This window comes from Lepidochelys kempii, chromosome 3, assembly GCF_965140285.1.
Source record: "Lepidochelys kempii isolate rLepKem1 chromosome 3, rLepKem1.hap1, whole genome shotgun sequence".
In the NCBI taxonomy this organism is placed as follows: Eukaryota; Metazoa; Chordata; order Testudines; family Cheloniidae; genus Lepidochelys; species Lepidochelys kempii.
In genome coordinates this window covers 83,642,921-83,666,874 of record NC_136382.1, presented here as the reverse complement: position 1 = coordinate 83,666,874, position 23,954 = coordinate 83,642,921, and the positions used below count along the sequence as shown (strand labels likewise).

Sequence of the window (23,954 nt, the reverse complement as noted above, 5' to 3'; positions counted from 1 at the left end):
CAGCTCATGGCGCTGCCGGTGCAACGCCCTGGGTGGCTGGGCAGCGCAGTTGCAGAGCCGCGGTCTGACCCGCTGTAGCCACCTGCCACCGGTGCTCCAGGCAGCACGGTAAGGGGGCAAGGAGCAGTGGGGGTTGGATAGGGGGCAGGGGAGTTTGGGGTGGTGATCGGGGGTGGGGGTATGGATGGGGTCGGGGCGGTCAGAGGGCAGGGAACAGAGGGGTTTGATGGTGCAGGAGTCTGGAGGGGCAGCCAGAAATGGGGGGGGGTTGGATGGGGCAGCAGGGGGAAGTCAGGGGTGTGGGGTCTGGGGGTGGTCAGGGGGGCAGGGAGCAGGGGGTGGTGGATGGAGCAGGAGTCCCAAGGGGGCCGTCAGGGAACGGGGGGGTTGGATGGGGCAGGACTCCCCGGGGGGCTGTCAGGGAGCGAGAAGCAGGGGGGGGTCAGATAGGAGGCGGGGGCCGGGCCATGCCTGGCTGTTTGGGGAGACACAGCCTCCCCTAACCAGCCCTCCATACAATTTTGGAAACCTGATACAGCCCTTAGGCCAAAAAGTTTGCCCGCCCCTGGGCTATGTCCTTTAGCAATCTGTCTTAGAAGAACTCATCAGGTCCCCCATCGTTGTGTTTCTTCCTGTGGCTCCGCAAATGCTGAAGGATAGTTCATCTTGTGTTTGCAACGTTTATGACACTAGTAGAGAGCTGTGCAGGCTCTGTGCTTCTGTGGGAGATGGTGGGAAGCGACAAGTGCCATGTGGGTTTGTGTGATTTAAAAAAAAACAGGAAAATGATAGCATATGGATGGCATTATGCAATGGAGAAAGGTGTATGATGGCCTTGTGACCACTTGTTACCTAGTCTCTAAGGTGCCACAAGTACTCCTGTTCTTTTTGTTTTTATCCCACAATGCACACATTGTGAAAATTTGCCAAAAGGCTGTGTGCATGCAAGCTGCAAAGTATGCATGTGCACGAGTAATAGACTAACTCTGGCAGCTTTATGCTGCCATAACTTGTGTGGACCAAAGTTTGTAGTGTAGACATGGCTTTGCAATGCTTTAGCTAATCAGCGCCTGGCCATTGATTACAGGAAAAACAGCAAAATCCTAATGTGGGCAAGGCCCAAGTGTTTTTCTCTGGTCCCTAGCACCATGGTCGGCGAATGCCTCCCACCATGTTTTAACAAAAAGAGAAATGACGATCTCTCTCTCTCGTCCTGCCTGGCCTAGAGGGGAAAGTTGGACTGGTTGATATGTGGTACTTAATACTCATTGATGGAAAGTTATGCTGAAGAAGTGAGATTCACATTAGTTCTGAAATTGGCCAGCGGTCTGTGATAATTAGCTCCGGGACAGAGTGTCAGGCACCTTTCCCTGGAGACCCTTTTCCTCTGTGCTGTGCATTAGCAGGCAAGGCCCCGCTCTCCAGGACGGGAAGCCCGGCCCGCTTCCCCACCAGCCAGCGTAAGTGCCCGCCCGGGCCTGGCCTGAACACAGCGCGTCCCACCCTGCCAGGCCACCCCCCCGGCCCGGCAGCCCCGCCCCTCCACCCCGAGTCGAACCGCCACCAGCCAATAAGGTGGCTCGTCTGACCTAGCTCCGAACGTTGACATGTCTCCGGGCTCCACGTGACCCTGGTTCGCTAAATCGCTCCCAGGAGCCGCGGCTGTCGGCAGCCATGGGCCCGGCCGCGCGCCTGCTGTGTCTGCTGCTGGTGCCCGGCCTGAGCGCGGGGCCGAGCCTGGGGTCCGGCCGCCGCCCCCCGCCGCAGAGCGGCCCGAAGGGGTGGGCGCGCGGGGGCGGGCGCCGGCTGCTGTCCCTGGAGCTGCTGGAGGAGGCCGAGGACCTGTCGCTGGCCCTGCTGGGGACGGGGCTCCCCGGGCAGCTGCCGCCCGAGTGCCGGGAGCTCCTGGTGGGCTTCGCCAACAGCAGCGTGCGGCTCGCCGGCTGCCTGGTGCGGAGCGCCCGGCCCGTGCGCCTCTGCCAGAGCTGCTACCGCCACTTCCAGAGCGTCACGGAGCAGCTGGAGAACATCACCCGGGCCGTGGGGGTGCGTGCGGGGAAGGGTCTCGCAGGAGGGCCCGCGTGCGCGCGCGTGTGTGTGGGGGGGTCTGACCCACAAGCCGCCTTGGGGTGCGGCTTAGCCAAGCCCCAGCTGGAGGTGGCCTCCCCCAAGCTGTTGGAGAGAGGCAGGGTGGGGCAGTCCCTTGCCGCCTTCGCCAGGCCAGCTGGGAGACCGGCCGGCCTGTGACTGTGTGGAAATCAGGGAGGGAGGATAAAGGGGCTTCCTGGGTATCCCTTTGCAAACGACTCCCCAGCAGAAGAGGTGTCGAATGGATGCTCCTTCCCATCGGAGTGGGTGTTCCTGGCAGACTTATTAATGGAATCGCGTGTGACTGAAAAGAGGAACTCGTGGTGTCGAGCAAAATGGAGGCACAGACCTTTTAGTGTTATCAGACTTGTGTTCTATGCAGGGAAATAGCTCTTGGAGCACTAACTTGCACTGCCTGATTACTCATTGATATTGACCGTTCTCGGGAAATGCCCAATCTGCTGTATATGATTAATGACTTCAGGCCACATGCACACAATAAAATAGCAAAAGAACATCCACTACTTATTTGCCCTGTCACAAATTTAGAAAATATTTGATCCTTAAAGATCAGGGTGTTCTAGAATTTAGGGATTCATAACTAGCTGGGCCATCGGCTTCTCACGAATGCCTAGGAGCTCTCTTAGACATAAGTCATTGCTGCTTAAAGTGTTTTGCTCTTGTAAGCTTTATGCTTATTGCTCTCCTATGTAGGACTAAGTTCTCGTGTCTGAAAGGAGATGCCTGTTTCTTCTCTGTGCATTATATTGTGGGATTGTATTGCTTGTTTGTGTGTCTTTCCTGAATGTGAATACTTTTGCTTTCAGTATTAGGTTGTGTATTAAAGCTTACTTATTTTGATTTTGTACAAGAGATAGTATGTGCCCTCCCTTTCCCTTAGTATATGTAAAATTTACAATCTGATCTAGCTCCCAAACTCAATAATTCCACTAAACTCTCCTGTCTTCCCCTTACAGAAGGGCAAGAAAAAAGATGAGTATTGCAGTATGTTTGGAAGTTAACAGATCTGGGCTCTGAATGTTGCCACTAGTGGTAATATGGCATGAACAAAGCAGTGGGTCTCCGGTAACCTGGACTCAAACCACTTCTTTGGCTCTCAAAGTCATTACCTACACCTTTAATTCCACCAAGAAGTGCATATGCAACTGCAGCTTGGTGGAGCACTGTAAAGCTCCTCTTAATAAGCAAGCTGCCATATTGTGGATTGGCTTCAGCTTCTAAAATAGTCATCTTGTGGTGTAGCCCAAGTAAAGTGCAGGAGTCTTATCTCAGGGTGTGAAGGCATGTATCATGGTCTGCATCTGAAGCAAAAGATCTTGCTTGCCAATGGAAAAATATCCAATAGCAAACCTGACTTGTCAATAATGGCTGCACACCATCAGTGGTGTTGATGTAACTTAGGCCAGTTCTTCCAGTTGCATTCGCCATCTTACTAATGTTGTGTGTTTGGTTTCTTAAAGCTGGACATTTGTTCACAACCAAAGGATGTTAATAGTTCTGCATCTTGCAAAGCGTTCTTTAACTCCGATAGTGTATCAACTTGTACAAATTTGACACATCTCTGAAAATGTGGAGTTTAAAGATGGGAAATCTAATGACCAATACTATCATTTTTATATGGGAATGCTGATAGTGGAGGGCCTCAAATGCCTTACAGATTCTATACATGCAACTCCACTAAGTCACTGCTCCCTAGCCATTAGTCAGTCAACCAGCTGCACAACTCTTCTGGGTAAAGGTGGGGTGCCAGGATAAACCCTAACTCCGACAGTACTGGTACACCAGCTAGGATCATGTTTTTATCTATCTGCAGACTATTTGGGGCTAATTGAGTGTCCTCTGAAAGATCCAAATGTAACGAACTGCATGGTACTCAGTTTCGCTCTTTAAGAAGAATTAAAGGAGTGAGATGATCCTGCTGAAATTTGAACCAGTGGCTGCAGAAAGTAAAAATATTTTAAATCTGATGTTTAGAACTTTGTCATCCCTTCAATCAGTTGTCATCAACTGATGTGAGAAGTCAGGGGGAAAAAGAAGCCCAGTTTAATTCTGTGAATCTAGGTAACTTAATTTTTGTTAGTATCAGTGATTTTAAACCTTTTCCCCAAAGCTAAGTCTCCCATGGATTTGGAAGTTCAACTTTTAAGGAACCCTCCCGGAAGGTAGTAGGCCCCTGCTGTTTACACTTCCTCAGCATTTGCTAGGTCTTTTCTGCTTTCGTCCAGGTATGTACATCACCTAGTACAGTGGTTCTCAACCAGGCGTACGCTTATCTCTGAGTTCTGCCGGGGGTACATCAACTCATTTAGATATTTGCCTACTTTTACAACAGGCTACATAAAAAGCACTAGTGAAGTCAGTACAAACTAAAATTTCATAGGGATGGTGACTTGTTTTTCAGTAATAGTGTGCTTTGACACACTTGTGTTTTTTATGTCTGATTTTGTAAGCAGGTAGTTTTTAAGTGAGGTGAAACTTGGGGTACACAAGACAAATCAGGCTGAAAGGGGTATAGGAATCTGGAAAGGTTGAGAGCCACTAGCTTGGTAGGTTTGTGTGTGTGTGTGCATATGACAGTTCCCCGTAGAAGTTACCAGAAGTAGCAGTAATGGAAGTTCTGATGATCCTTAACCATTTAGCAAATCTTCCATTTTAAGAGGGAAAAAAATAGAATACATAGGGAAATAGATCTCTCCCAAACTTTTGTAGGGAACACCACATTTCAATAGAGACTCTTGTGTTACATGTCCCATTCCATTCATGACCACTTGACATGTCTCTGTCAACTACAACAATTGCTTGCCATGAACAACAACTTTATGGCAGTATCTAAATCAACTTAGCAGCTGGGAAGCAGGAGCCAGAGCCATGTGTCCAGTTAGCTCTCCAGAGATCACAGTTTGAGAACCATGGGGTTGAAAGAAAACTGGTTTTGAAAAAGGGAAAAAATACGAAAGAATCTGACTGGACTTCTTTTGCAGTAAAGACTCCTAACTTAACAGTTATTCCTACACTTCTTTCCCATTCACTTCACCCTACTTCTTTGGTACTAAGCTCACACCCAGACTGCATTGTCACAGGAATTCCGCCACTATCTCTTTCCACTGTGATCCCTGAATATATTGGATACTTAGGTATCAAATCATGGTAGAGAGGAAGAAAAGGAATTTGCTATTAATAGCAATAAAATCTTTGCTTGCTGTAGCCATAGATAGTTTGTCATGACTCACAAAAAGGACGTCAGCTGTCTGTGATATGAGCCTGGGTGGTAGATGGATCCACTATATCACAAGAGGCACGTTGTAGCTTTTCTAGGCCAAAAAGTCAACTCTTGTTCATATTCTGGAAATAAAACAACGAGGAAAAGAGAAGAGGAAGTACGTAGTGTACATGTTTTTTTCAGGTGGAAAATCTGTTCTTGTATGAAAGGGTGGAAAAAAAAAAACCCAACTCATTAGCCAAAGGCCAGTGACTAACTATGTTTAAACTTAGTGTCGGATTACAAGGGATACCTCATCACTCTGTGCTCAGCTGTGTAGAGCTTTGCCTTTTTCTCTCAGAGTTAGTCAATTTAAGGCTAAAGCCTTTTCCTGATACTGTTTATGTTGTTCTAGCTCAGGGGGCAGTCAATAAGGGGACTCTGGACCGCCAGATGCTTTGGAACAGACCCCAAAATCTTTATTTTCTTATTTAGTATCAATTTTTTTTTTCCATTTTATTTTCTTCCCTAGAGCCTGGACCTTGACTATACCCTGACCACAAAATTTGGACCTTGACAAAAAATAATTGATTATCCCTGTTCTAACTTTTCCCAAATAACCTTTCCACACCATGTATCTATATGGTTGTGTGTGGCTCTGAACTGATTCGTGAACCAGCTACCCAGAAAAGCTGGAGTGTAAATACCTGGGCAGGGGCAGTCTTTGTGACTTGCACAGACCTAAGCAGGTGGTGGGCCTTAAACAAATAATAGGATTGGCATCTCTTATTGCAGATATCATGAGGCTGTCCTTCCAGGGGCTGTCTTCTCATGGCATTCGTAGCTAACTAGCTTGTATGTGTTTGGGAGAATTTGATGGGAAAGGCAGAGAGAGGATTCCTTGGTTATGGGTTCGACTCAGTTTCAGGTTAGTAGTGTGTGAAAGCAACTGCCATCAGATGTCTGTTTGGCCTGCATGAAAGCTAGTTCGTGTAGGGATGTTTCATCTCTTGCTGGGCTGCAGGTGAGCTAACCTCTCCTGCAGGTGGCTTATCCAGTTCAGGGTTGAGGCAGACAGGCTGTGATGAGACAGTAACTTGTGCTCTTGTGGCTGACATTGTACCTGCTAGAGCTGAGTGAAATAGTCCCACTGAACCTCAGACTCTCTTAAACAGGGCTTTGTTTGAGCTTTTGTGGACATAGTTTGATAGCACAGCAAGGGAAACTGCAGGGTCTCTAATCCTTAAACATCTCCTGGTGGGGTTGGGGAAGGTGCCCCCTCTTTCTCCTAGGCTACTAGAGGGTCCCAGGTGGCTGCTCCTCTTCTCCCTCCCTCTTCAGGGGCCTGCTTGGTAGAGGCTTTTACATCCCAAATTCTGCAAGGCTCCCTACCCCCAAAACAGGGTAGCAGACATGTCCATGCTCCCTCTGCTAGCTGGCTGTGCTGAACCAGGGCTGAGAAGTTCCATAATTCTTAGCTGGAGTTGCTTGGGAACTCCGAGCGCCACAGAATATCCTCTAGGGCCGAGAGAAGCAATCCGTCTCTCTGGGTATGTCTACCCAGCCTTTTGGAGCCTGCGGGACCAAGCCTCCCAGTCTAGATTGACAGACTTCAGCTAGAGGGGCTGGTGCTGAGATCATAGCTGTGTTGACAGCGCTTTGAAGTTGCAGCTCTGGCTTTGAAGCCTCGGGATGGGGGTGGGCTTCAGAGCCCAAGCTCCAGCCTGAGCCGTGACTTCAAAGCGCTGTCTCCGCAGCTGTTTTTAGAGCACTAGCACAAGCCCAGGTCTGTTGACACAGGCTCCAGAATGCTGTGTAGATGTACCCACAGCTCAAGGTCTATGGGGTACGGAGGCTAGTGGGGAGGGTAGTTGTCACTCAGAACAAAAGAACGTGTTTCACTCGTTAAACATGGATCTTCCATTGTCAGTGTGTTTTAGTACTTTAATCAACCTGTATCTCTGTGTATCCAGCTGTTAGTTATATGGAAATGGTGTCTTGGCTAGGGTTGGGTGAGTGATAAATTATTGATCTTCTACCCCAACCTCAGCATAGCTCATTAAAAACCTTATTTTCATCAGCAAATGTTTGGTAGTCTTACTGACCCTCACCAGAGCTTGTACTCTATATGCCAGACCAGTCTTTGTGCTTAATCTGGTTTTGGACAAAAGCTGCTCGGGGTGAGATCTGTTCTGTTGCGGCTGGAAAATCAGCCTGGGGGTGCCTGGCTGATTCTGTCAGTCTGTGGTTTGGGGGTGGGGGCCGGAGACAAGAAATGATGTTCCCAGTCACTATTTTGAGTCTCCTTTTAAATGGCATGAAACCAGATATTTGCACACTTTAAAATACTATTTGGAGGCTTGACGTTCCTCTGGGTTTGCAGTTAGCAACCTCTGTATCAGAAGGCTCAGATGCATGCTAGGAGGGATTGACTCCTGGCGGAAGGCAGGTTGGGGTGACACAGGGCCAGGGGAGAGCAACTTGAGGACTCCAGAGGAGTCGTGCTTGCAGGTGTGCTAAATCAGCCAAGCAGGAGTTGTAGGCTCCTTGCGCCAATCGGATTTGTGGAGCTCTGAATGCTGGGTTATGCCAGCTTCCATCAGTATAACCCAGGATGGAATCTAACTCTGTAGCTGTATTATGGGAACACTCAGAGGGCCCATTGTGGGATCAGGGTCTATTATGCTAGTCGTACACATGCGTACTGAAAAGTGCCCCTGCTCTGGAAAGCTGTTGGTGTGCATGGTGCTGTTGGTGCCACAAGTACTCCTTTTCTATCTTGACTGAAGCTCCTGCTGTTCTCGTATTAAACCTTTTAAGAACTTACCTAAATCCCCAACGTGGTTATACCTCTCATCATATTTAACGTTTTTTTCTTAGTCCGTTGTTTGGAAAGACACTGGCTTTGCCCTGTCGGACTAGTTCTCGGCCTTTCTCGGGATTCTGACAAGGGATGTAAAACTGGCCACACTACTCCTGATGGGTGAAACTAACACGCTTAAAATGGCAGACTTGGCCTCCATGTCACCCGTTATCTGAAATAGTTCCAAAGTTGTTGCCATATGAATTCATCATACTGTGGGGTTTTTTTTTCTTCCAGAATTCTTCGGAGAGCAACTGTGCAAAAAGCCTCTTGATGTCTGATAGGGTACAACTAGTTGTGATCCTTTCGCAGTTCTTTAACAGTACTTGGGAGAAGGCCAACTGTGCAAGTACGTGATTTGTTCTGTCCTTTTCATGCTACCATTATGATTCAGACGACAGATTTAGCCTTGCCTTTAAAATTTCTCAGTTGATCAGAACTGAACAGCATTGATAAGATTAAGTTATTTAAATTGACAGAAACAAAGAGCTCTTTATTGATACATCCTGGGTACTTTTATTGTACAGGGGATACCGTTCAAAGTTGACAGATTCAAAAAACCAATTTCTTCTTCCCTTGCTTATCTAAACACACTAGAGTCCCCATACGAATATTCACCTTGCACGAAAGCCCCTGCCAAAATGACAGCTGCTTTACTCAAGGGGGCATGGGGAAAATAAGAGATCTATAAATACAGCAGAGCTGTAAAAACTGATGGTTTTTACTTACTCTGAATAAACCGTGCTGGAGATCTGCTACAGCTCTGCTGTATTTATAGATCTCTTATTTTCCCCATGCCCCCTTTTTCCTACTTAAGTAGAAAATGTAACTTGAACTGTTTAATAAAAAATCAGTAAGGGTCAGATTCTGATACCCTTACTCATGTTGAATAGCATTGTGCTCCACAAGTAGTCACTCAGTGTGACGTGGGGTATCCGACTCTGGCTCTGAAATTCTGTGGACTGGTTCTGGCTGTAATATGTTGCATGCGGCTTCTTTATGGCCCTTAAACGCCACCACAGGAAACAGGAAAAATTCCCTTGGCACAGGAGCTGTACCCCGACCAGGGGAACATAGGTACTTGAACTAAGGGTGTGGGGGGTGCTGGCCTCTGGCTTGAAATGGTTTCCATCATATCCAGGGTTTACAGTTTGGTTCAGTGACCAGCACCCCCACTATACAAATGGTTCCAGCACCCTTGCATGGGAGGGCGCCAGAGGTTGGAGGGGTGGTAATGTAGAGCTGAGTGCTGCAAAGGATGTTGGGCTGCTACAGAGCCCATAGGTAGCCCCAGGGAGATTGGGTTCAGGCTAGCTCCAGTAGTCCCCAACATATGTTACTGGTTGCCACCAAAGTGTGTGAAGGAGAGGTAAAACAACCTCCAACTGTCCTCCCATCCTCAGGCTCTGCCTTCTGTGCTACGTCTCCCAGGAGGGGAGCATAGACTCTATCCCGTAATGCTTAAGATGTTCTCTCACTTCCATCCTTCAGGGAAGGTCACGTTTGGAGTCTGCCAACCTTCACAGTGTCCTTTTTAATGGAATGCTACGTAAAACTAGCAGTCCTAGTTTCCAAGGGTCTAATGGATCAGAATAGAAAAAGTGGAGTAGATGGAAGGAAAGAAATACCTGCAGGGACTAGAGCAGTATCTGACAAGGAGTGTTTCAGGAGCGCCCTGCAAGGCAGGTAAAATTGGCTTCCACTTCCTGACAAAATTGGTGCACGTTCTGTGACACTGCTTAGTGCATTTTTCAAAAGCATTTCCTTTTTTTTCATAAGCATAAAGATTCCCTCTATTTCCTAGCTGTCCCTTGTTTCAGCTACATGTCTGACACTTATACTTTCAAACAGTGCACACTAGTTCTGATGGGCAAAGTCAGACTTGCAGGGTGAAAAGTAAAAGCAGCGTCTTGTGTTATCTGAAAGCCCAGTGAGAGCTCAAATCCTTTCTTCAAAATGCTCTTGATAATGGTCTTTATTTTTTATTTAATCAAGGCCAATTAATTCTGAAATGTATCCTAACTGAAGAGAGAAGCCCGAGTGAGTTAGGATAGCAAATCTGAGACATCTGCATAACAGCAACCAAATAGGAAATGCAAAGCTGACTGAATTGGTTTTTATAATTGAGAGCTCTTGCTGTAGGGCCGCCAAGGGACTTGTTGGCTGTAGATATAGGTTAGAAATAAGGATATCTTGATTCACGTATTTTTTTTTCTTTTTGACAGATTGTTTGAAGAACAACAGTGAAGGGCTATCAAATAGTACAGCAGAGTTCCTGGACTTATTCAATACAACACTGATGTGCTTCGAACATAACTTCCAGGTATCTTTGCTGTGTATCTGAGGACAGCACTGAGCCCTCTTCTTGTATAGTAAAATATCTTCTTTTCACAGAACAAACTGCAGTGGATACATATTGAGCAACTGCAATTGACAAATTCTGAAGCAGTTTAGGCAGATAGAACAATTATCTATAAAATGCAGATGTTCACAATTGAGAGCACAAAATGTATTTTAATTGATGCTCACCTTGACTCTGTCTTGTATGCAATTATAGTGCCATTTCATATTGGGATTTCTGGATTCACAATAGCTGATAATTATATAGTAAGAGTCACGTAGTCTCTGCATACAGTAAGTCACTTTTCCTAGTTCCTTCTGGAGTTATCATTGCGTGACTTAACAATGTGGCTCCTTATATCATTATTTGGTTGTATTGTAGATTAGTCCAAAAGGGCCAGCTACCTGAAAACACTTCTTAAGACTCCTATCCATTAAGGTTATGAACAATTAAAACTTTTGCAATTAAATATCCCTCTTTGTAAAATAAATGTGGTAATTATCTCCCAAGAAAAGTGTATCCAAATAATTATGCATAAAAATTTTGTAAATTATGCTAAATTTAATCCTAAAACTAAATTATGCAAAAATATTCATAAATTTGATTAAGCAGTTAATCAATAAAAACTGTCCAAAAGGATAACATTCAAACTAAAGTTCTTGGTGCAGAATAAACATGTGGATCTAGAAGAGGATCTGTGGTTACAATATGCTTTGCAGCCCCCCTTACTGGTGGGCTAGCTTTCCCTGCTTTTTTGCTTGCCAGGCAGATCTTGCCCCCCACTGTAGTGATTTATAGGGCATTTTTTAACTTATGTAGTGCCATGATCAAATCCATAGACTTCTAGAAATAAGATTTGTGCTCCTTTAATAAGGTAGTTGGTTGTACACCAGCATAACACACTCTCCTATGTTGTTTCTGAGTGTCTTACAATTTTGTATAAATCCAAGCAGGTAGTAAAGATTCACTTTGGTTCTGTCCTCTAGCCCCGCTTCACAGACAGGTGGGGAAGCTGCGCCAAAGATGTTTTTAGCATTTCAGTCTGGGGGGTGGGGTCTATGCTCATGCTTAACTGTTGTGGAAGGAACAGTTGCTGAGAGAGACTGGTCTCCTGTTGTTCTCGCTGTTGGTGGTTCCTGAGATGTGCAGCCTTTATAGTAGGTCTTGGCAAGGGGAGAGAGCTTGGGCCTGGTCAACAGAGCACTTTAAAGGCAAGACCTGGACCATGAACTTAATCTAGTAATACTTGGGTAGCCAGTGGAGTGATTGCAGCATTGATGTGTTCTTAATGATCTGTGCTGGTCCGCAGGTAGCCTGGAGTTTCTTCAGTGCCTGCAATTTCATTCCTACTTTATGGAGATCATAATTTCAAGGATTACCGTGGTCAAGTCTGTATCTGTTAGGATGGGGCATCATCTCCTGGCTAGCTGACGGTGTTCCTAAAAACTGTTGCTGTTTGAGTATTGAATATTGCTGAGACATTGAGGAGGACCAAAACTAGAAGGCCCCTTTACAATCTTCACCATGGGATGATCTTAAGGAGTTGGCTAAATCATGGAAATGTTGCCTTCTGCCCTCCAACCTCACCATTATCTTGCCTAGGTTTAGCTTCAGAGAGTTGCCTTTCGTCCAGGTGTTGATCTGATTTGCCAATAGTAGAGCTGCATATGGGGCTTTCATGGTAGATGAAAAGGAGATGAACAGCTGGGTGTAATTTGCATCCTGCTGATGTTTAAGGTCAAGGTGTCTTATAGTCTCTCCCAACAGCTTGTTGTAAATAATTGAATAGGATGTGGGAGAAAATGAAGCTGTGTGGAATTTGTCCCAGTGCTTCCTCACAGCCATCTCTGCACATTACTGTTTGTTCCTCATAGGTCTCTGTGGTGAGCCCTCCACACTGTCAAGGGCTGAAGTGATCGAGACAAATGTGTGGAGGTTGCCTATTTTCTGTGGCTAATAGGAGATAATCTACTGTTGTGACCATGACGATTGCTGAGCCAGAGCTGGGAGTAAAGCCCAGTTGGGAAGGATCTAGGATGCTGACAAAGGTTGGGTGTAGTTGGTGATGGTCCTTCACTAGCTTCCCAGCTCCCTGGCTCAGAAATGGGAAATTGGAGGTAGCCTGTGAAGTTGATCATACAAGAGTTTGCTTTTTGAGTGCTGGATGAAAAGTGATGTTTTAAGGTAGATAGTAGCCAGGTCTCTTCTGTAAACTCTGGCTATTGTGGGTTCTGTCATTATGCCTCCGTGACGAGGCTTAAAAAAATACAGAAGAATCTAGAGATCTTATAATTATCTTCCCCCATCCTCCCCCACAACCCACCCAGGTCATCAGAATTTTCAGGGAGGTGAAACTGCTACTACAGTAAAACTACGTGACTTTCCTGTGTTTTTTATCTGAAATCCATAAAGGATGAAATTCACAGTTAAGCAAACTTCCATTGGGTTTCCTAGTAGGAGGAGAGATGATCTTATATCCTCTCAGCATAGGCTGGGATATACAGTTCCATTGTATTTGGGTGCCCAACTCCTTTAGCCTCTTTTGAAAATCCCAATAGTGTTTTTAAGGGACTGTGTTTTAAAATATGATCCGGATTCTTGCTATTATTTACTACATAGATTGTAAATGCGGGACAGGAGCAGTGGCTATTGAAACTCAAAATAATTAGGCCAAATTAAAATACCTATTCACTCCTCCTTCCTGTGTGGCATATTCATATAGACCAATGAAAAATAGCCAGCTGGCGGGAGAAGCACACCTGTGTTTCCAAGGCAAACTTGGTATTAACAATCCTTGTTTTGTTTTTATTCTAGACCGGGGTGGGCAAACTTTTTGGCCCAAGGGCCACATCTGGGTGGGGAAATTGCTTGCAGGGCAGGGGGTTGGGGTTCGGGAGGGGGCTTAGGTCAGGGGGTGTGGGGTGCAGGAGGGGGCTCAGGGCAGGGGGTTGGGGTGCAGGAGGGGTTCAGGCTCCTGCCTGGCACCGCTTACCTAGAGCGGCTCCAGGGTGGCAGCGGTGCACACCGGGGCCAGGACAGGTTCCCTGCCTGCCCCGGCCTGGCCTGGCCCAGTGCTGCACCATTCTGGGAAGCGGCTGGCACCATGTCCCTGTGCCACCCCTGGGGCGGACACAGGGCTCCATGTGTTTCCCTTGCCTGTGGGTACCTCCCCCGAGGCTCCCATTGGCTGCAGTAACTTGTTCCTGGCCAATGGGAGCTTTGGGGGAGGTACCCACAGGCAAGAGTGGTGTGCGGAGCTCTCTACCCCTCCTCACCCCTATGGGCCCCAGGGATGTGGTGTGACCGCTTCCCAGAGTGGCGCAGCACCACGGGGGTGGCAATCCCGCAGGCCAGATCCAAAGTGCCAAGGGGCTGGATCCGGCCCACGGGCGGTAGTTTGCCCACCCCTGTTATAGACAGTCAATAGTTTCAAAATACATCTTTTCGGGGAAAAATAAGATCAACTTTCAATTCACTGTGAGCTTTATTTATATAAAATGGACCTAAATCCCTAAATTTCAGTGTAACACTTTAGGATGTTAATATTGTAGATTTTGGTTCAAGTTCAGCTCTAGTTTTTTAAAGTTAATTTTATATTGTTTAAAAATCTAAATACGTGCTGCTTATAATTTTAGGGGCAATCCATCAGTCTTGTATCAAGCAACCACACAGAAGTATGCAGAAACTGCAATGGAACTTACAGAAACCTGAATACCATGTATAACAAAATGCAAAAAATGACTGGACTGGGCAGCCACTCAGAACACAGAACACACTTGTGCATTGATGTGGAAGATGCAGTGAGTATACGTATTTGCTTCTGGATCTTCTTGCCTAGCTAATATCCAATGGGTGGGTAGATAAATCTGAAGAGCAATCTTCAGTGGTCCCTTAACTGTTTTATATTGTTTTCTCTTGGCACCACTCTTGTCCTTTCAGCGGTGGAAGCTGCTTTCATGAGCAATTTCTTTAGTGAGCTATTGTCACACTGCACCTACCGCTTTGTGCTGTGACTTCCTCACGTCTCTCAAGCTAAGGAGGGGTCAGGCTGGGTTCTGGTCAGTACGTGGAGAGAAAACGGTTAAAGAACACTTAAATACTTCAGGAAACAGTGTTGGCGACCCAGTAGGTTGCACTCTGAGTTAATACTGAACCAGGGCCCCCAGGGTACTCCATGATGTTGCTGTTCATTTGGATGAGATATAAAATAGAGGTCCTGACTGCTGCGGGTCATTAAAGACCTTGTGCTACTCCTGAAGAGGAAGGGGTCTAACCTTGATGTCCTGACATATTTCAGCTTAGACAAAAATAAAGTTTCAACTGCCCAAGAGATTTTGTGAAGGGAATATTCCACTCCCTATCTCAAATGGGGGTTTGGGGGCTGGGAAATCCCTTTAATCTTTGGCTTTTATCTGACACTTCTTGCTAAATTCCAGTTAATGTTTCCAGTTAGTTGCTTCCTAACTACAGCAGCTGATTATTGGGCCAGGGAATAGTAGCAAGTTTTTAATGTATTTAGCTGTCTCTCAATGTGATTTTTAGCAACTGGGAAGAAGGAGGGTTAGTAGCATGTGATCAGCCAGCTTTCCATGAACCACCAGTAAGTGCTCTAAGAATCACAGTGTGGGAATCACTGCTCTAATAAATGTATTGGGTGGGAGTCAATGGGAGGTTTGCCATTGATTTCAGTGGGGCTAGGATTTCACCTTTGTCTAATTTTTTGAGGGGAGATATTTTAAATGGCTCTTATTCAAGTAGATATTATGGTTTAAAGGTAATTAGGTGGTCTTGCTATACTGAACTTTGCGATGTTCAGTAAAACAGTGATGCAAGCCAAGGAATGTGTTGCTCACCATGGTCGTTTTCCTTTTAGATGAACATTACACGAAGGCTTTGGAGTAGAACTTTCAACTGTTCTGTCCCATGCAGTGATACGGTCCCAGTGATTGCAGTTTCTTCATTCATTCTCTTTTTACCAGTCATTTTTTACCTTAGTAGCTTCCTTCACTCAAAGCAGAAGAAACGTATACTCATTCTGCGTAAGTAATGTTGTCAGAACTTTACTTACAGAATGCGGGAGCACAAGGAATCATCTTGGGCACTCTACTTGACCAACGTACTTGGTATGGGGTCAGGCAATTCTGTCACTGTGCCTGCAGCAGTGGGTGGGAGCTGGTGTTGACTACTTGTCCTCTTGGGGACTGCCTTTATCACTTGAAGAGCCGTAGAGGGTGGGAAAAGTAGGTCCTTAGCCATGCTTCTCTGTTGAAAAGTTTCAGAGGAACAGCCGTGTTAGTCTGTATTCGCAAAAAGAAAAGGAGTACTTGTGGCACCTTAGAGACTAACCAATTTATTTGAGCATGAGCTTTCGTGAGCTACGCTGTAGCTCACGAAAGCTCATGCTCAAATAAATTGGTTAGTCTCTAAGGTGCCACAAGTACTCCTTTTCTTTCTGTTGAAAAGGAAAACCATGATGTTAACGGAACACTGTTCAATAGTACGTGCTCAGTTAAACTGAGTGAGTGGGGAAACTGATGGTGGGAGTCTTTTTTTTTATTTTTATTTTTATTTTCCTTCTAGCCAAGCGTATCCAATCAAATGCCAGTCTTGTGAACATCCAAGAAAAATACAGCTGAGCTGCAACACAAAACCAGAAAACCACAACTGGGTATATATTGGGTACAATTGTGGTGGAAGGAGGACCGCACAAAAGAGGAGTTAATTACGGTTTAGTGTTGCTCTGTATCATTATACAAGTTAAACAAAATGCTGTCTGACTCCTAAACGGGTATATTAACAAACATGACAAGGCAGGGCTATGAGACGCAGTATGGACTTCTGATTTGAAAAATAAGTTAATTCTTTCCAGACTAGTGCTGAAGCTGGTTATTTTCTGATTCTTTGATTGCAGGTTTTTGTACCTTTTATCAACAGAATATGTACTTCTCCTGTATGTTTTTCCCTTTATATTTAATTTTCTATATTGACTCCATAAAAATCTAGTATGACAGTTGTGTTTATTTCCAGGCATGTTAGTACAGTCTGAGATGTGATCATCTTTCCGATGTGGTTCTTATGAACTAGCAAAGCTTAATATAATTTGTTTTGGTTTAATTCAGTATCAGAATTAGAACATTTCAAAGTAAAAATGCCATCTTACCACCTTTGGGTAGACTTGTACTACAGGTTTCAAAAACTAGCCCCCTTACATAGCATCTCTTGATAGACACAGTCATGCTGCTTAGTTCATTTTAGTGGTGTCTTTATTATTTAAAAAAAAAAAAAAAACATGAGAGATGCAAGGAAAATGATAAATTTCTGGCAATGAATACAGCAGATCTGCCAGTGCTAGACATTAATAGTAATTTCAGAAAATGTACCATATTAGCACATATTTGGGCACTTGCACGCTTAAACCACTAAGTCATTGCTTTTCAAATGGTTAGAGGCTTATTTTTAGGTATGATGCATATCTGTATGTGAGGCCAGATGTCTTTGTGTTTGTCCCTTACTTCACTTACGTGTTTAATTTCTTTTATATATAAAAAATATTTTAAAATGGTAACCTGAGGTAAAAGTCACTGGAGATGCTGAATTGTGCTTGGATTAGAACTTCCTCTGGTTTAAGATACAAATGGGTTTACATGAAAAAGATATATTTTAGTAGTGACTAGGGCATAGGTGTTCTATAACTTCAGAACTGGCATAAAGTGAATGTGCTGTGCCTGGATCTTTGACTTACTCTATCCAAATTTGCAATCGGTACTTCCTAGAAATTTACTGGAGATGAGGTCCATTTAGTAGATTAAAATAAACTCAACCTCTGTAGGAAGTTGTAGAGCTGAAGCAAAAGGTCACAGCATTGTTATTAAAGTTGATGGGACTGTTGAAAGGACACCATTCTAAAGATGTGTTAATACAGGATATCCAGGCTGATAAATCCTAGGCTTATATTTTTCTGAATTTTCTACTACAGTAAAATGAAAAATTTCAGTGTGGTTGTAATGAGGTTGGAGGCTTCACTCTGATATTAAACCCATCCCATACTACAACTTTAAGACTAAAGGGACACATCAACTGGGAAATCACATTTCTTTTTGAAAATGTTATGCCTATGATTATTCAACAACTGATAAGTTAGCAATTTGTTTCTTTAATTTAGCTTGTCTTTTGACAGCACTTTTGTGTTTAGTTAGTTTCACTGTTTTGCCTCCATAGCCAATTAATCACTTTTTTCCCTTGCCCAAACAAACATCAGCAGGGGAGCAAAATAATCTTAAAGCACTTTAAATTATGTGTGTTTTTTTTTGTTTGTTTTTTTTTTATTTTAAATTAAGGCATACTGTCAGTTTAAAAAGAGAACCAAGTTGATAGTGTCTCAATATTAAGTAACATAATGTGTTAACATTTGGATATCCATACAACTGCTTCCTGGTATTTTGTGAGTAGGAAGTATCTCCCTCTATTAATCACATGAATCGCCTTGAATGATTGGTTTGGTTTGTGTTGAAAGCCTAAATAGGGTTGGATTTCCTGTCTGAGGAAATATATTTTTGACACTTTGGTCTGCTATAGATAAGGTGTCAAAATAGTAGAAGAATATATTTATGTTGCTTATCAGATGAAGTTATCTTCATAGGGCAGAGGGGAAAATTGCCTTTGTTTTAAATGGCTATTTTTACATCTGTTGTGCTCAAATTTCAGCTTACTGGGCCTTATTCAACTGCTGTCCTAATAGCATTCCTTTGATTTTGAGGCATCATATGATTGCTTTGAACAGCCCTCAGTCTTCCATTCATGCAGATAAAACCCATTTGTATGTGCAGAGTTATAGAATGATAGCTTTCATACCGTAAGCAGTGGCTTTTTGAGCACATTCAAATTAAGTAGGTCTGAAAGTCATTACACTTGGATATGGTGGTTAAGCACTTTATTAAAAAAAAAAAAAAAAAAAGCAGCTTTTGTTTTTTCCTGGCTGCTAAGCCAAATGAAAGTACTCGTGATTTTTTTTTTCAAGCAGCAGCAAAGTTTACACTCTAGAAATAATTTATATCCTACGTCTTCTCAAATGTCAGTTTTTCCTTTTTGTTCCCTTGTAATGCTAGCTTTCCTTACATGTTTTTAAGAGTACAGTATTTTTCATATAAAATGCATTGGGTCTTGTTCATATTCTGATGTTTATGTAAATGCTTACAGCCTCCTGTCCCTAAAGGAAATGGTGGTGGTGCAGAAAAAATCTTAACTTTATTTGGCTGGTAATTTTTAACCTTCGTTTGCCATTTTTATGACTGTATAAGATATACTTAAAATCTTTCTTTGAAATACCAGTTTGTATTTTTGGTACAAGTGAATGTTTTTATTCTTGGGTAGCATTATCTATTTTTGGATTAGAAAACCTGTATACACTGAAAATGAACAAATATTGTATTGAATAAATGTGTATAGAATTGATTGCGCTTGATTGTCCCATTTTCAGTATTGAGATGCTTCGCCAATGCTGTTTTTAATGAGTGGTGGGGAAAGGATGGGACAGGATGGCCCAAGTAATAAAATTCTCAATTTACTACACTTTCCTATTATGGACTTGTGTTTGAAGCACTTGGTTACTATAGAAACCGAATGCAGGTAAATAGATAGTAAATGCAACTTCACAATGTTGACATTTATTGTTAGTACTTTGTTCTAGACCTGCAGCCAGTTATTATACTTAGTTATATAACTTAGGACTGTGCCTAGTTCTACTCTGACCAAGAGGGTGGACTTCCTTAGAGTTTGGGTGAAGTCTGTAGGATGGCTCTGTTGGCTGCAAAGGGCTTTGAATCAGGCCCTTGTTGCATGAGGAAAAAGGGGATACTGGGAAAAATTGATCTAGTTGTTATTGGAGAGTTTCTGGGATGAATGATATACATGTGGAAACTTCCTTAGCTTTTAAGCTTTAATTGAAGGGGCAGGGTGTGGAAACCTTACCAAAGAGTCATGTCCCTTCATGCACCACCCCCCTTCCCCCCCCAACTTTCCAGTATTCTAGTTAAATGCAAACAGAAATAGTCCTTTCTCTTCCTCTCCCTCCACTTTCTTCTTTTTACCTTATAAAGTAAAGTTTTACATCTTTCTTTGCGGGTCCCCTCTTAATAAGTGAATTACTATAGGTTTACAAATGTAGGTTCTTGCTGCTGGTGGAGACAAGGAGAGTGGGAGTGAACATAAACCGTGATTGTTTTATTTTGTCAGGATTTCTTTTGGTACCATAGGCCAGTAATGCAGCAGTCAAGCTACTCCTGTTTAAAAAGGTTTATAATTGGCATTCCTGTTTTGGATCAAGAGCCCTGAAACCTCCAGCACAACAGGGATTTCAAAGCAACCATTTAGTACTGAGGTTCCAAGTTCATTAAAAAAACAATTTTTTAAATTTTTTTTCTAACTTTTTGTGTGGTCAGAACTCTTTAACATTGTCACTAGGCACCTATTTTATTACAAAATTACTTTAGAACGGTGCCGTTTTATGTCTGGAACTCACTGTCCAGTGAATCAAGTGCTCTGATCTGTCTTTGAAAAACAAAATGTAGCTCTTACTTCATAGCAATGATGTACTTTAAGTGGAGCATTATTTCAAGGGGACTGTTGTACCTCCATGTAGTTTCAGAAGAAATTTGAAGTCATTTGCCTGTAATCTTATAATCATGTTATAGGTGTGTATATATAAATTGGAGTTTATTGTCTTAGATTCTTTGATCCTGCCACTTTTTTTAATCACTATGTTCCCTTTGCCTTCAAGTGATCACAGTCACCTGGCATCACCTCCTGGGAATGGGCACCTGCCTGCCCTTGCGTCTTTGACAGAGTGCCCCAGGCCAAGAATCATCTTAGTCTGTTTCTGCCTCTTGCCACCAACCAGTTTTTTGTTCTCTTTTTGCACTGAGAACTGATCTCCCTGGCTGTCCCAGTAAGGTGTCAAATTCCAAAATCTTTAGATGTACTCAGATTCCTAAATAAAGGTTAAAGTAAATGGCATAAAACCACATTGTGTCTATACTAAGGTCTGGATAACAGTATTGCTAGATAAGGTAAAATCTTGCTGTTATGGATTTAAGCAGGAATAAAATGTGTGTATTCTCAGAGCTCGTTTTTTCTCTACCCTCATTATTTATATTGGGTAATAATAGAGGCCTTGGCCAAGTCAGGGCCCTGTTGTGCAAGAGCCTGTTTATAATGGATAGTCCCTATCCAAAGAGCTTAACAATCAATGCCTGTTTCTGCAAAAGCTTAAGCACCTGCTAACTTGAGTCATGTGAGTAGTCCCATTAAGGATGAGATGCAGCAGGTATGTGAAGACAAGCAGGGGTAGGGTTAACCCTCATAAGCAGGTGTGGTGCATACAGATGTGCAGAACTTGTATATACAGCAAGTGAATTTTTCAATTCCTGTTTTATGTATTTAGAGGGGAACAGAAATGCTCTCTGAACTGTTTAAGGTCTCAAATCCTTAACAGAATATATACTTAAAAATGACCAAAGAAAACCGTTTCCTCCTAGCTAGCTACCAGGATCTAAATTCAGAGTTCTGCCTTCCTGCTTAGAAAACTTGATGGTGTTATCAGCACCAAGGACAATGTAAGGGATCCAGGTTGTGGAGGCATTGGTGATAGCCTGAGACACACACAAGCCTGGGTGCCAGAATTCTGGTTCTAACAAGTTACAAGCTTTACGTTTAACACTTTTTTCAATATAATTGCTTCCAATGTTCAGTCTAGACATGTATTCTGTTATTGGTTAAGGATTTGTTAGCTTGAGTTACTTGACAAACGTTATTCTCAATATCTTGACCAATATTCCTCATCGTTCGTGTTGCCCAAGTACGGAGTCAACCAATTTGTGATAATTGAGTCTTTTCCGGTTTTGAGCTGGTATTTTCTTGGCCAGTGTCAAACCTGTTTGTGCTTTTACTAATCTGTATATTAGGCATCATGCCAAGAATACAAGTTCATTGGGAAAAGGGATCTGAATGATCAGCAAAGCTATGATACTTCTAATCGGAATCTGTGGATAACTTCCCTCCCATCTTTTTATGGTGAATTTCCCTTTCTCACTTAGATATTTCCAGCAACCGTAACCAGGTAACTCAAAGTATAAAACAATTTGTGTAATATATTTTAGTGTATCCTAGCTTCACACTGCCCTGTGTAAAGGGTTCAGATATTATGTGAGTTGAGCCATTGAATTTTCATAGCATTCTGTAGCTGTGCCTATAGCTACTTTCTTTGGCAGCAACAACCAAAATAATTTATTACTGCAGCACCCGATCAGGATAGGGACTCAGGCTGTAGCCTGACAGTTTAGCCTAATATAAGGCAAGGTGCTACAAGAGGAAGAAACGGACAGGAGGGTATGATAGTGCTATGAAGAGGATAATGGTGACAGGAGTATGCGAATATAGACTGTGTAAAGGCATAACTTTTCATAGATACTAAGGTCGAAGGGACCATTATGATCATCTAGTCTGACCTCCTGCACAACGCAGGCCACAGAATCTCACCCACCCACTCCTGCGAAAAACCTCTCACCTATGTCTGAGCTATTGAAGTCCTCGAATCATGGTTTAAAGACTTCAAGGTGCAGAGAATCCTTCAGCAAGTGACCTGTTCCCCAGGCTACAGAGGAAGGCGAAAAACCTCCAGGGCCTCTTCCAATCTGCCCTGGAGGAAAATTCCTTCCCGACCCCAAATGTGGCGATCAGCTAAACCCTGAGCATATGGGCAGGATTCACCAGCCAGATACTACAGAAAATTCTTTCCTGGGTAATCAAATGTTTTTAGTTTCTCTCTTCAGAGTACAGGTTATTAGTAAAGTAGACATCAGCAGTCTTTACAGGCCATCTGACCAACCTATAGCTTCAGCATAGTTTCTGGCATGATCTATGCACAGGCCTGAGTGTCAGCCCCTTCTGTGATCTAGTCCTAGCTGACTTCCTCTGGGGGCTTGGAGAGTCACTTAACTATCACCTGAGTAAGCAGATACATGTCTCAGGTGAGTTACAAATATCTCACGAATTGAATTGTATGCTTATATGTAAATCAAGCTTTTGCTTGCATACTTTATTGTTGTTGTTACTAGCACAAAATATGCCAAAGCTTTTCCCTATTGCTGCCTTGCTTCATCTTACAAGGCCTATTAACTACATACCTCGCTTCCCCCCACCCATATAGTGATGTAGTGGGGAGGGGAAAAACATGACATGGTGAACATCATCACTTACTAGATCCCAGTCCTCCATCTCCTGTCTGTTTTGTCTCTTTAGTCTCAAAGATCATTGGGATGAGGTCCTTGTTTCTGTATTCGTAAAGTACATAGCACACTTTACACTTTATATACTTCCCGGGGAGGAAATTAAGACAGAAATTGTGGTATTTTTAGTATGTGTGATAGATTTTTCCCAAGGGTGCCACTTGAAACTGGGGTACCACTGAGCCTGCCTGACTCACCAGCTTGGGCTCCCTTTAACTGTTCTGCTATGACAAGCTGCAGACTCGTTCCTGGTCTCACACTTTCACCAGCATACATACAGGTAGGGGGACACCCAGCTGTTGTAACATGCAAACAGGCTTTCTGACTAGCCCCTGCATGGGAAGGCTTCAGTTAAGGAACTGCCTAGATACTCAAGTACAATCCCCCCTGAGTGCAAACCCAAAATTACACCGCTTTGTGCTGTACAGCATAAGCTTATGCAATTCGTTCCCTCCCTCAATGTGAGCGATATGTAACAGCTTTTTGCCCACCAGTTATGAATGCTACACCCTGGGTTAAGACCAAACAAAACAAATTTATTAACTACGAAAGGTACATTTTAAGTGATTGTAAGGGATAGCAAACAGATCAAAGCAGATTACCTACCAAATGAAACAAAGAGGCAAGCTAAGCTTAATATACTAAAGAAACTGGTTTTAACTAGCAAATTCTCACCCTAAATATTGTTTTTAGGCAGATTGGAGAGGTTCTTGAAGACAAGCTGCTCTTGCTTGCAGCTTAAAACTCCAGGTATTTCTTTCACAGGTCAGACACCCTCTAGCTTGGGTTCAGTCACTTCTTCCCCAGTTCAGTCTTAGGTGTTTAAAGCAGTCATCTTGGGTGGGGAGACAGTGAAGAACGAACCACGATTATGTCACTCCCCTGCCTTAAATAGCTTTTACATATGGTGGGAATCCTTTGCCTTCCAGTGTGATTCTCACCCTCGGTCAGTGGAAAAGTACTAATTTTATCATGGAGTCCAGTATCAGGTGACATGATCCTGCAGCTATAACTCAAAGTCTATTTGCAGGGTCTACAGGAAGGCTTTCCAGAAAGGTGGGAGATTAGCATCTCCAAAGAGCTATTGTTCTTTCTAAAGGCCCTTTCCAGCCAGCAATCTAGACTGATTGCATTCTGTCTAGTGGGTGTTCCCCAGGTGTA

General features: G+C 43.6%; 1 protein-coding gene across 2 annotated transcripts; it reads left to right on the top strand.

Annotated features, from left to right (window-relative positions):
- Positions 1-1,615: 1,615 nt before the first annotated feature.
- Positions 1,616-19,342, top strand: OSTM1 (osteoclastogenesis associated transmembrane protein 1). Of its 2 annotated transcripts, XM_073336937.2 has the most exons (6): positions 1,620-2,046; positions 8,409-8,520; positions 10,397-10,494; positions 14,148-14,312; positions 15,386-15,551; positions 16,093-19,342. In XM_073336937.2, the coding sequence occupies exons 1-6, from the start codon at positions 1,675-1,677 to the stop codon at positions 16,146-16,148; spliced, it is 969 nt and encodes a 322-aa protein (XP_073193038.1). In that variant the 5' UTR covers positions 1,620-1,674; the 3' UTR covers positions 16,149-19,342. The 2 variants fall into 2 exon arrangements, with proteins under 2 accessions (XP_073193039.1, XP_073193038.1); XM_073336938.2 differs by lacking the exon at positions 15,386-15,551 and having other exon boundaries at positions 1,616-2,046.
- The last annotated feature ends 4,612 nt before the right edge of the window (positions 19,343-23,954 follow it).

What these genes read in the sequence shown, in the direction of transcription:
- OSTM1 (XM_073336937.2), top strand. Translation starts at nt 1,675, where the DNA reads ATGGGCCCGGCCGCGCGCCTGCTGTGTCTGCTGCTGGTGCCCGGCCTG. An exon ending in GGAGAAGGCCAACTGTGCAA is followed by an intron (nt 8,521 to 10,396) that starts GTACGTGATTTG and finishes TCTTTTTGACAG; the next exon opens with ATTGTTTGAAGAACAACAGT. An exon ending in GAAACGTATACTCATTCTGC is followed by an intron (nt 15,552 to 16,092) that starts GTAAGTAATGTT and finishes TTTTCCTTCTAG; the next exon opens with CCAAGCGTATCCAATCAAAT.